Raw genomic sequence first — 12521 nt, 5'->3', positions numbered from 1 at the left:
TGCCCGTCGGGCTATCATAGGAAGGGAAAATATATGTCAATGCTTTTGCATTCTTTCGAAAATGTAGCTGAGTAATTATGTCATTGGCATCGATGAGCCACTGCCAATATGTGACACATTGAAATCGCGTTTGAATTTGTGCTTGTTTTTTGCTTTCACTTTCACTTTGCAATCGCGCGAACGGTGTGTAGAGAGCGGCAGCACTGATGGGTGAGTGACGATTAATTGCGCACCAATTCCTCTGACATCGTCTTATCACTCATTAGCTACTATTCAAACGTGACAAGTGAAATCTCCCACAGCAAGCTTAAACATGTGAGAGGTTGATTGCGCAGAGAATCGCTGACCGTTATGTAAGTACGTGTGTAAAAGCAGCAGGATTTACGCCGGTATTTTAGTTCTGCTGAGCCAAATAAGACAGGTCAGGGTGAAGAAGGGGCAGCCAAATAAAAGCCTACCACAAAACGGAAAAGTTATGACAAATCAGACTATGAGGCAAAAAGAAAGCTCAGCTTTTTTGGTTTCATGGACAAAAGAATTTATGTGGCTGGAATATGACAAGCTAAATAACATGATGTTCTGTCAGGTGTGTTGTGAGTTTCATTTCATTTGAGTCGACAAGTGTAACTGGGACCAGTAATTTTAAGAAAGACCCCATCAGAACCCATGAGAAATGCAAGAAATGCATTATTGCTCAGTCTGCAATATCTTTCCCAGAACAAACAGCAATTGCAAAAAACATACTAAAAATAAACCAAGCACAAGAAGAAGTCCTGAAAAATCTTTCAAAAGCGTACTCTGAACTACCATTGTCAAAATTTAGCAGTCTTTGCAAACTTCAAAAAGCAAATGGCCTCGATCTTGGTTCCACTCACCCCTTACCCTTGACTTCAGTGGAAATTTCAGATTCAGGATCTGACACAGACTGATTCATGTTCTACACAGTTCTTACAAGTTCATAGAAATTTCTGTTCAATTAGAACCAAGTATTTGAGTTGATGACTGTGATTTTTATACAGTTGTTGTGATTTGTATTTTAACAACTTTCTGATTAATTTTTGTTTCTGTTACAATATTATACTTTAATGTATAATATTGTAAAGGAAACAAAACATTAAAAAATTGCTCTCTTTTTTATTCGGGCTACTTAAATTTATTTTGGGCTACCAAAAACTGAAGAGTGCCTGCCCAAAGGCCTACCAGAGATTTTGAAATTTTGCGAGCCTTGTATTCTCTAAGCCTGTCTAAGCAAAATCTAGTGTCATCCCTTTGATGCATTTACCTATAAATTCTTTAATTTCTACGTTAATGCAGAGCGATTTACAGATGGTCCTGCAACAACCACATTAAACAAAATTCTTTCTTAGCTTTTTGAGCTAAGGGCTGAGGGCTGATGTTGAATATAGACTTTAAGAATCATTCGTATATTTTCTAAAATATTTTGCTCTTGCTGATGCAGCAAACTGATGGTGCTTCTGAAAAGGATGTGATTCTGAGATCACTATTCTCATTTTCCACCACATTACCACAAAACCCAAAATAGAACACAAACACACAAAACCAATTTCAAGGTCAGGAAATGTCCAAACTGTCCAAGTGATTCTTTTGCAGTGGTTCCTAGAATGCAATTGATAATTGGATGCAGTGAGTCCCGTGTTGCCTGCTGCACTGTTTGTCCAAGGTGCTGTTTGGAGCAAACCTACTGCTATGTCAGGCTTCTTCTCCTGTCTCAGAAACTATTACATCTGCTTTGCTTCAAACTTGGCATGTGTATTGCAGGACAGCCAAATAAGTGTAGTGTTCAATTTGATGTAATTTAAATGAGTGGTTCTCATATTTCAGTTAAAGGTTTTACCAGTGTTTCCCCTACAGTGACTGCTGGCTGGTTGGCTCAGTGTGTAGGGTGAAGGGCCCTCACGCCCACACACACACACGCCCACACACACACACACATATCTTGTGGGGACATCTAATTAACATAATGCTTTCCCTAGCCCCTTACCCTAACCATGAAAAATGAATGCCTAACCCTAACCCTAAATCTAACCATAACCTAATTGTAACCCTGTCACTAAAACCACATTTTGAGTCTCAAAAATGCCTTCAAACTTGTGGGGACCATGATATTGGTCCCCACACGTGTACTAATCTATCAATTTTTGGTCCCCACAAAGATATGAATACATGCATGTATGGTCAAGTCTTTTAACTTTGAGGGATCTAAGTCATCATCTGTGATGAGTTTATCCCTATAGGATAAATATTTGTTCTTTTTTGAGTTTTTTTGTTAAAAATAAACAGCATACTTCAATGGCAACAGAGTAACAGAGTACTTTTCACTCATCGTGTACATATTTACATAGTGCATGTCATGCTGTAGTTTCTGTTTTCTCCTGTTTGTTGGTCATTGTTTCCCTATGCTTCTCTTCACTCTGGCCTCACGTTTCAACAGTTTGTAGTGCCAGAAAATTATCAGGAAATTTTTGAGTTTTTTCACACTGTTTTCCTTCTTTCTTTCTTTTTTTCCCCGCAGTGCTCATACTGTAACAGTGAGCCAGTAAACGCTGCTGCTTACATCCATTGTAGTCACAGTAGCACCATTAAATTACAAAAATGGTATGTATATGTATATATGTACACACAATAATAGGGATAGGATTTACAAAAAAAATGTTAAGAATGAAAACAAACTATATGCAATTAAAGATTTCAGTGGTACTACAGTACAATAGTAACTGGCTGATGTGTTGACAAACTGGTGCATCTACAACTTTCCATTTATATCCCAGGTAAGTCCAGTTCTATCTGCCATCAGAACTACAGGCACATATTACACAGTCACAGCCCCATCCAGCCAGAGCATCTATAGCTGTGATGAAAGTGTTGTGTTGCCCTGTGATTAACTTGGAAAGAACAAGTTGTCCACGTTGTCTGATTCCTCCATCTCTTAGGGACAGGCCTTCAATTCATCCCCACACAGACACGTCACTTTGTTTCAGGACACTGTGGAGTTCCAGAAGCACTGAGAGCCATTACCATCACTGGCATTATGTTAGTTGATAATGAGTTGTCTGATACTTGGGGAAAAATCATTGGTGTTTTTGCAGGCTGAAAGGGACTTGGACATGCAGTTCTCAGTGTCCATGTTCATTGTAAAGACTTTGCATTTGGCACAAGCACATAGATGAGCTGAGAATGACAGATGATCTTACTAATGACATACCCCAGTCCATCACACCCCAGTCCATTTTGGCCTATCTAGAACACCTATATGTAAAACCTTAACAGATTATTTAAAAAACATAACCATGGGCTAGGGCAGGGGTCGGCAACCTGCGGCTCCGGAGCCGCATGCGGCTCTTTAGTCCTTATAGTGCGGCTCCGCCTGGTTTGGGAAAATAAATTAGAAGTATTTAGCTGAAGTGTATTTTGATTATGTTAGTTCTTTTTTTAATTATTATTTTATATTATTATATTATTTTTTTCATCCCTCAAAATAAGCGCCACACTCGCGGAAGATGGTGTACCCGTAGAAACGCCGTGCATTTATTGAGACTTTCAACCCCAGGTAGGCCTATTATGGATCTTCGGATCCACATTATGTCAGCAGCTGTTCTCCACCGTGAACTATGTTAAAAACAAACACCGCTCACGCCTCACAGATGACAGCTTACAGTCCTGCGTAAAGATGAAAGTGACTTCGTACAGCCCCGATTTGTAGACGCTGTGTGCAGAGGCTCAGGAGCAGAAGTCCCATGGTAAACACATCACAGCAGACGCGACGATGTTTCCATGAACATGCTTTTCAGCATCTCTTTATTGACCACTTTTCACACACGGTTGCTGTACGCATACAGCCGGCTGTAGCTTTTCAGCTCACAGCCCGACATACACCACCAACAACACAACAGCACAGATAGCGCGGGCGTAAAGGCAGCGAGGCGTGATTGCGGGTGTCGCTCAGGTGCGTCCGCCTCCCCTGCAGCGGCGCTGCAGACCACGCCCCGCCGCACACATTAACCAGGTAAAATACATATTTAGGCAGAATTTTGCAAATATCTATTTTTCATTTTTCAGCAGCATAGTGCTTTTTTCCAATTACTTTTTAAAAGTCAGGACAAGGCTCCAACAGCCCAAAGGCGATATAAGGGTGGCGGCTCACAACAGTTTTTGTTTGCTACATGGATCATTTTAGTTCAGGTTGGTGTCTTTCCTTTGTTATATTTCTTTAAGAGTTCAAAATGTGTTAATTACATAAATAAAATGTAATTTTCTCTGTAGCACTTCATGGATTTTATAAGCAACACACCTTAGTTGTTCACACAAAGCATAAAGGTAAAAAACAATATATACAGTGTTATCTTCATTTTAGATGTCAAAAAGTATTTGCGGCTCCCAGTGTTTTCTTTTGCGTGGAAACCGGGTCCAAGTGGCTCTTTGGGTGTAAAAGCTTGCAGACCCCTGGGCTAGGGTTACCTTGTGGATGCTAAGAAGTTACGTTCATTGTACTGTTGATGTGGAAACTACGTTATCCAAATCAACATCTAACATCAGCTGAAAGCCGAGCCTTGTCATTGACATTTTTATAGCTTGGCACATCCTAACAATGATGAAAGTCTTACCAGCATATTATTAGCTGGGATTTTAGAATGAGGTGGTCAGTCATACATAGCTGTTCGTGTGTGTGAACCTAATATATTCCAGCCAGGACAGCTGTAGTCAAAGGAACACTCAAATGGCCAAAGAAACAGCATGAAAGAAGGAGCTGGGGTGGAGGTGGTTTGGAAAGCATTTTGCAGATATGCAGTAACTGCAGCCATGCTAAAGCAGCCTAAAGAGCATGAAGGGAATCAGGTGAAGTGGACTGGCATTAAAATCAGTGAATCTGTTAGTACTAGGTTAACTTGAGTTAATATGTTTATCTATCTAGTTTATACAATTATCCTCTTAAACTAGTCATCGAGTTTGCAAAGTCCTTGATACAAAACTTAAATGTGTTTTTTTTTTTAAGTACAAAACAAAACAGTCCTGGAGGAGTAAATCTATCGATGGAAAAGAAGAATCAGAGAGAAAACACAGCAGGAAGCACTATGATATCACTGCCTCCCTGAGGATAGCGGTATAGTTATATGGGTAGAGTAGTGCTGATAAGTGAGAGTGCACAGCAGCAGAAATCTAGAAGGGCGTAAGAAAAGAATGACAGCGTATGTACAGCGAGCCGGGCACCACATACCTGACGTGTCTCGGACTTTCACTTTCAGATCTGCAAATGACAAAAACATCAATCAGGAAAAACAAGGAACTAAAAGTGGAATAGCGACATACTCAAAAAAAAAAAGAAAAAAAAGAAAAATGGTTGCATTTGTTTTGCAGGTTGCAAAGACTGATAATAGCAACTTCATCTGAAGCCAAAAACCACGATAATGCACTTCTGACCAGGTCAAAATGAGCAATGAAAGTTCATTAAGGGAAAGCAGCCATATTTGGCTGGATTTCTGTATCATACATATCTGAAGGCAGTTCAGTGAAACATTATGGTGTCAATTAAGAAGTAAAACTGCCTTCTTTGCTTTTTCCAGACCAGCAGGTCTAGGACAGTTAAATCCCTCGGGCCAGAAAAACAAGAAAACCAACCATATCTTCTACATCCAGTCTGATTTTGTAGCTCTGCTTAATACTCATTTACAAGCAGTGTAAATTATGCATGAGGTTTACTTTAGCTGTACCTCAGCACTGTCAAAATATTCTTCTGATACCTCAGAGCTGCTTTAGCCTAGATCAAACCACAAACATTGCAGGGAACTTGTTTTTCCTTGGTTCAACATTTTACTCTAATCATAGTCTGGCTCAGAGGATTTTTTATGTGAAACTAACAAGAGCTGGCAGATGCCTTTTTCTGCATTTTTGTCTCAGTGCAGCTGATGGTCAGAAACGGGCACGTAAACTAAAGCTTAAAGCACGCAGGAAATTACAAGCAAAATAAGCTAAATTATAAAGGAACATGACATATTTGGTTTTTTGACCTTGGCCAGATGTGCAGGTAGGCATGTGTGTAATGACAGATGCCAGCATGACTTTTGCTCCCCACAGATTCCAAAGGATGTCATGTCAGAGGCCGGTGGTCACATAAAGGGACAGATCCTTTCAAAGACGGAGGAAAATTCCATCGTTAAAAAGGCTCTGAAAGGATGAGGGTGTCTTTAACATCCATCAACCTCACTCTGGAAAATGATAGGGACTCTTCTATTTCACCGCTTTTGGACCAGTTGAGGGAGCATAAGACCAGCCAGCCGTAATTGGTTTGAAGTAGTGCTGGGCGATATGGCGATATATATCGTGTGGACGATAGAAAAGTGTCTATCGTGCCATTTGTCTTCTATCGTTTCTAACCCTAATTTTATAAATTATTACATAAAATATATCATTAACCCTTTACAACCGGTCGGAGCAGGCACGCTCTGTTTTGCCTAGCTATTTTTAAATCCCTGTAGAACTGGAACCACGTAAGGTAGCGCAATAATTTTTTTTTGCATATGAAACGTAGGAGTTGTACTTACATCTTATTCCATTAGCTTGCCCTAGGTCACGGTTTCCTTCCACATATAGCTTTGCAAAAATTGCATAAAAAGCACTTCCAGCAACAAAAACATAATATTCCAGAAACACGCTTTGCCGATCCGATCAGCTGTTCATAACACTTCCTACGTTGGAATATAACTCAGCGCGAACTATCGCATGTCCGCCATTACCTGCCCGAAACCGGAAGTGGCATCATTTTCGCGGAAAATGTAGTTTTTTACCTTAAAAGCTTATGTTGGTGTTTTTAAAAGTCATGTTTGACTTTATGCTTTTCTGTATCGTTTCTGGGAGGCTTAGAAGTCAAATTACACTGTTGGAAATAGTTTATTTTGATGCACAAGCTGTTTTTTTTGCAAATTTACATTATAATATTTATTTTCATTTTTCCTGTAGTATATAAAAATTAGTGTATCTCAAAAATAAAACTATGAAGACACTCAAAATAAATTTCTCGTGGTTGGAAACTATTTTGTGCAACCTTTTTGTATTTACAGTTTTGAGGGATAAGCCTCTTAAATTTCTCTAACTAGAAATATATGTAAAAAAACAAAACAAAAACGATTTTCCATTTTTTTGTAGTTTATTGCACTTTTTTGCAATTTATGTAGTTACTATGGACTTAATGCATACATATTATTAAAATTTGGGCTATAACGGTTGTATTGATGTATAGCAACTTGAAATGCTCCCACAAATGGCACTACAGCATGTAAAATGTAAAGATAAGCTCTGGCGGACTTGGTTCTATGGTAGGTCTTAAAGGGTTAAATAGCCTGTGGCAAATATATTAGTGTTGTCTTCTCACTATACATACTCTTAACTTTATGCAAGAGAAAATAAAGTATAAAAAGATATTTTTCGCAAAGAAACTCTGTCTTGTGGTTTTGCGACATGGTGCTGCTTTACATGCACCCGGATTTGCGACATGCTTTACGGTAACTCAAAACAAAGACTGCACCCTCTCCACTCGCTGTTTACAGACTGCATACTTTGGAGATGACCACAGGTCAGGTGGTATATCATGATATATATCGTTATCATGATATATAATAATTCATATCATGATAAATATTTTTTCCATATCGCCCAGCACTAGTTTGAAGGACTCCTTCATTATACGCAGGTTGTCTTTCTTAACTCAGCACATCCTGCTAATAGGGCTCTTGTCTTCTTCACTCTCCCTTCAGTAGAAAAACTGTCAGCCTTTTTGGCTCCTGGTGCTCAATACTCAGCTAATGAGTGTGATCTGTATTGAATTCCACTGTAGTGAATTCCACTCCATAGAGATAGGTGAAACAAATGTTGGCAGAGGTGGTAGTGCTTTGACACCTTCATCCATGCCATGTTTTTCCCCGAGACAAAGTCACTGAAGCATAGCAAATCCTTTACTAATGGCATAATGGTACACCTCCTGTACAAAGCTGCTTTGATGAGACACTTCTGAACTTCAGATGTTCTACTTTGTCACTACTGTTTTCAGATGACATGGAGAGCGAGTGCAGCAAGGTGAGTGTCGGAAGGAGGCTGGGAGTGGGGACGATAGGAGGGGAACAGAACGAACAAAGTAAGTGAGAACTGATGATGTGCCCAAAGGAAATCATGATCTGTCAGTGTGAGACCAACAAAAAGATTCACCTGTCCTCTCTCAAAAGCAAAATCAACAGTGAATTGTAAACAAGGCAACTGCAGCAGGGACACCTCCGACTGCAAGTGTGGGTCCCCTGTTTGCTGTGGGGGAACGTGACACTCCCCCTTAAACTAACTGGTAACTGGCAAGGATGAGATAGAAGAAGGCAGATAAAACCCACTTAATGATCTCATCTAAGGATGCCAGATAGCCAAGCTTTCCTTAGAATTTGCATCCAATACCAGACAGAAGAGCAGGCTTTCATGTCTTCCAAACTGCTCTTCTTTCAGAGGCTTTTATCTTAGCCTAATTTAATAATTATGAATTGTTGGTGTGCAGAGAAACAATTTCGTATTCAGTGTTCTCATAAAAGCCTTAATTTTTATGCATTTACTAATACTAGGAACAACATACACGGGGTTTATAAATAGGTTTTATTTTAGCCAAATCTTCATTTTACAGTTTATAGCTTTACATTTTCATAATTGTAGCCTTTTCTCTCTTTGTTTGTTTCTGCACTTTTTCTCAATGCAATTACATTTAAATCCAGTTCCCCAACTCTCTGCCTCTCTGTGGACCTGGCCTGTACCATTGCACTTACAACCCTCTTCTTTCTTTCACATAATTGCATGACCGTAGTCTGTCTTTGCTTGTGATTAGCCACATGTTGTGCCCATCGAAATAGTCCTGGCCCTGCCTGCATGGACTTGCGGCAATGCTGGGAACGAGTGACTGAAGATTCTGCTCTTCCATCTCATTCACTACAAAGAATCAGCTCTCCGATTTGGCTCATTCACAAACGGCACATAGCTGTTAAATGTAACATCATTAGCCAGATTCAAAACACATATATAGTTAGGTTCATGTGAATGACTTGGAAGTAAGTAAGGACCCAGAATGCAAACAGAGAGGCCGGTGGAGTTGATCAAAAGGCGAGCCCTTCATTTGATTTTTGTCCGATATACAAAGTCAAACGGAAAAAAAGTCCAAGTGAAGAGCAACTAAAAACTGTGGCTAGGATACACTAGGAGACGGAGAACAGGAACTCAAACAGGGATGGAAACAGTAACTGAACAGTGTGAAGTTAACAGTATGCTCTGACAACAGCAGAAAGGAAGACAGCACTATAAATACACAGAGGGGAGATCGGAACAGAGAGGAAACATCTGGGAACAAAACAAGACACAGGTGACGAAAATCTAAGTGCTGAGACAGGGACAAGCACCGCTGAACACAACACACACAAGGTTAGAAAACAAAACAGGAAACCAGGACCCATGAATTTGACACAACACTATAAACCAGGCATGGACCAAAAGTAAATAAACACAATGACAAGGCCAACTACACTTAGAAACTAGGAGAGAGGTGACATAAAAGGGAACTAACACCATTACATGAAGAACTAAGAATTAGAAACATAAATAACAAAAACTGAAGAGACACTGTGAAATAAAACCAAATTTAAAAAGACCAAATACTAAAGGACTGCTTCACAAATCCAAAATAAGATGTGAACCGACCAAATCTCAAAATCCAATGTCAACGACCCACGCACCCTGATAATGATTGACAGCATTTGCTAGTTTATTAACATAATAACTGCTATTATGAACAAACAGCATACTACTCTATTGTTGAGATAACTGTGCTTGATATTTAAAGTTCTAACAAACATCTACAGCAGACCAGCCTTAGAGAGCCAGTTTAGTTGAGACAGACAAAGTTATCAGTTTATTCCTCAAACACAGTTGATACTCACAAGGGAAAAAAAAATGCATACTCATAAAATATATCAGATAATGTGAATAACATAATGCTAATGGTCCAGTCAGGTATGATTAACTTATTGCACAGATGATGTATATTTTGTAAGTTATGGTTCACCTTATGGCCTCGTTTGAGTCAAATAAAATAAAACAGTTTTTGCTATACTGTAAAATTAACAAGTCACTAACCTATGAGCAAAATACTAAGCTGCAGTCTTCACAGCGGTGAAGATACCACAGGTAGTGCCACACTTCCACTACTTCCATATTTTATATATGACATATGGTGGTAGATTTAATCAACCATGGGGACACTTTGCTGTGATTGATTATTGTTATGTCTATATTAGAGATGGCACGATACCACTTTTTTATGTCCGATACCGATACCGATATCATAAATTTGGATATCTGCCGATACCGATATGAATCCGATATTGTGTTTTTTAATCAATAAAACTGCATTTTTGTATAAGTTCATACTCAAGTTTAAATAAACAACAACACTAAAGCTATTCTGTTATACCTGTGTGTAAAAAATACACTGCACCCAAAATATTTCATAGTTCAGCAACACTGATCAATCTAATAAACCTTACCTAACTTAAAACCTAACTTAAACCTACTCCATCCTCCCTATTCTGGTATTTTAAAGAGTACTTAGCAGAAATATTAAGCAACCTAACTAATAGGGTTGCAAACTCCCAGCAAAAAAAAAAAAAAAAAAAATAGGGAACCACCCCCCACCCTCCACCTCATGATGCTTAATCGATGTAATCAACTTTAATTTGATGCAGGGTGAAAAAAATGCACAGAAACAAATTATTTTTCAAGAATAATTAAATAGATTCAAAATCTTTCTTCAACAGAATTGCAGAATTTACAGACGGTACCTTCCCAAAGGAAAAAGTACTATAGCTTACTAGGGTATATAGACTTAAGAGTTACTATATATAGTAATGGACTTCTATACATTTTACATCAGATTAAAACTTTGGGTGTAAGATTCAGATAATTATTTATTAAAAGCTACATATTTTAAATGAGAATAAGAAAGTAAAGTATGTCTTTGTGCCCCCTTTTCCCTGTTCATGCCCTATCGGCCCCCCTGGCTGCACTTTGCTAGATCCGCCCCTGCACAGTTACCAGCCGTCAGCTACGTAGAAAAGGATCCTGGTGTCGAAAGTAATATTAAATAAATTCTAACAACAGCTTATCAAGCTTAAACGTGCTGCTGTTGTTCAGCCGCTGGTTTTCCTCTTTCTGGTGCAAAGTGGGCCAAAAACAAAGAAGAGAGACGGACTCGCAACAGAAAAGCCGATCAGCTGATCATTAAGCAGTTTCACGATTGAAGTAGCCGCAGGAGAGGGAGAGAGAGGCAGTCGCTCCATATATCGGTTGTTAAGCTTAACGTGGGAACGCTTTACAAACATTCAGAGATGAACTTACACACTTGCTTTACTTCTCTCTGGGATAACTTCCTCGGAGATGAAATGCTGGTTTGGTAGCGAGGCTACAAATACACACAGCCCCTCTATCACATGAGGCATACTGCTGCAACGTGCTACGGTTATGAGCCGAGTTACGCCGTGTCGCAAGTTTTGTGAGATGCTTTTTTTGATATTTAATGGATCGGAGTACATTTTTTATTTTTCGCCGATATCCGATCCAGTAATTTAGGTCAGTATTGGACCGATACCGATACGTAATATCGGATCGGTCCATCTCTAGTCTATATTAACAAAACCCTCGCCTGGCCTTATATTAAAGGTAACAAAATGAAGACAAGGACAAGAGCCTTGAAAGCATGTGTTGCTGAGCTGAAATCCTTGTAAAACAATGCTTCATGGTTACAACTTTTTAAATGTGGAAAAGCTACTTTCCTCTTCAGTAATTACAGTAATTTAGGGTTTCGGGCTGTTGGCTCTGATATCCATGTTGACAAAGCAAGCACTAGGATATTGTCACTTTCAGAGATTGTTAAGCTTCGGTTCCCCATCAGCAGAAAGTGACTTTGAAAAAAAAAACATTAAACATGCAATTTAGCCACATACACAAGTGAAATATGAGCAATAAATCCAATCATAGCCACTAGGTGAAATAAGAAGTGACAGGAGTTCTTCTGTTTTATCCAATCTAGCACCAGCTATTTAAAAATCAACCAGATGATAAGTGGAAGTAGGCTCAGTTCCATGTCTTATGGTTCATTTGCCCATTTTTGACCACAGTGAAATCCACAACTGATCAATCTCAGCTTTTCTCACTTTCTATGTTTATAACCTCAAAATATACTGAGCCTGCTTCTCCTGTAATCAACACTGTGTCACAAACACCAGCATTCCTGCTGTATCCTCCTTCTAGATTGATGGGTCCTAATTGCATGACCCTCTTTGTTCAAACAAAATAAAAGGAGCATAAAAAGGGCAGCTGGTAGACTGCATAAAAGCACAGGATGTGACAGAAAACATGCACAACGCCTGACTAATTGAAAGGAAAGCGAGGCATGGTGCCAAAGCAGATGGTTTTTAATAGAAGCAAATTAAGAA

General features: G+C 39.1%; 1 protein-coding gene across 3 annotated transcripts in view; it reads right to left on the bottom strand.

Moving 5' to 3' along the window:
• The window catches only part of iqsec1b (IQ motif and Sec7 domain ArfGEF 1b), a 287807-nt gene that overhangs the window by 195202 nt on the left and 80084 nt on the right, over positions 1 to 12521 (bottom strand). For all 3 annotated transcript variants that reach the window (XM_039612111.1, XM_039612112.1, XM_039612116.1), the window contains exon 2: positions 5234 to 5263. In XM_039612111.1, the coding sequence (XP_039468045.1) occupies positions 5234 to 5263 (30 nt within the window). The remainder of the gene's footprint in view (positions 1 to 5233; positions 5264 to 12521) is intronic.

This window comes from Oreochromis aureus, linkage group 5, assembly GCF_013358895.1.
Source record: "Oreochromis aureus strain Israel breed Guangdong linkage group 5, ZZ_aureus, whole genome shotgun sequence".
Taxonomy (NCBI): Eukaryota; Metazoa; Chordata; class Actinopteri; order Cichliformes; family Cichlidae; genus Oreochromis; species Oreochromis aureus.
This window is presented reverse-complemented; position numbering and strand designations above follow the sequence as displayed.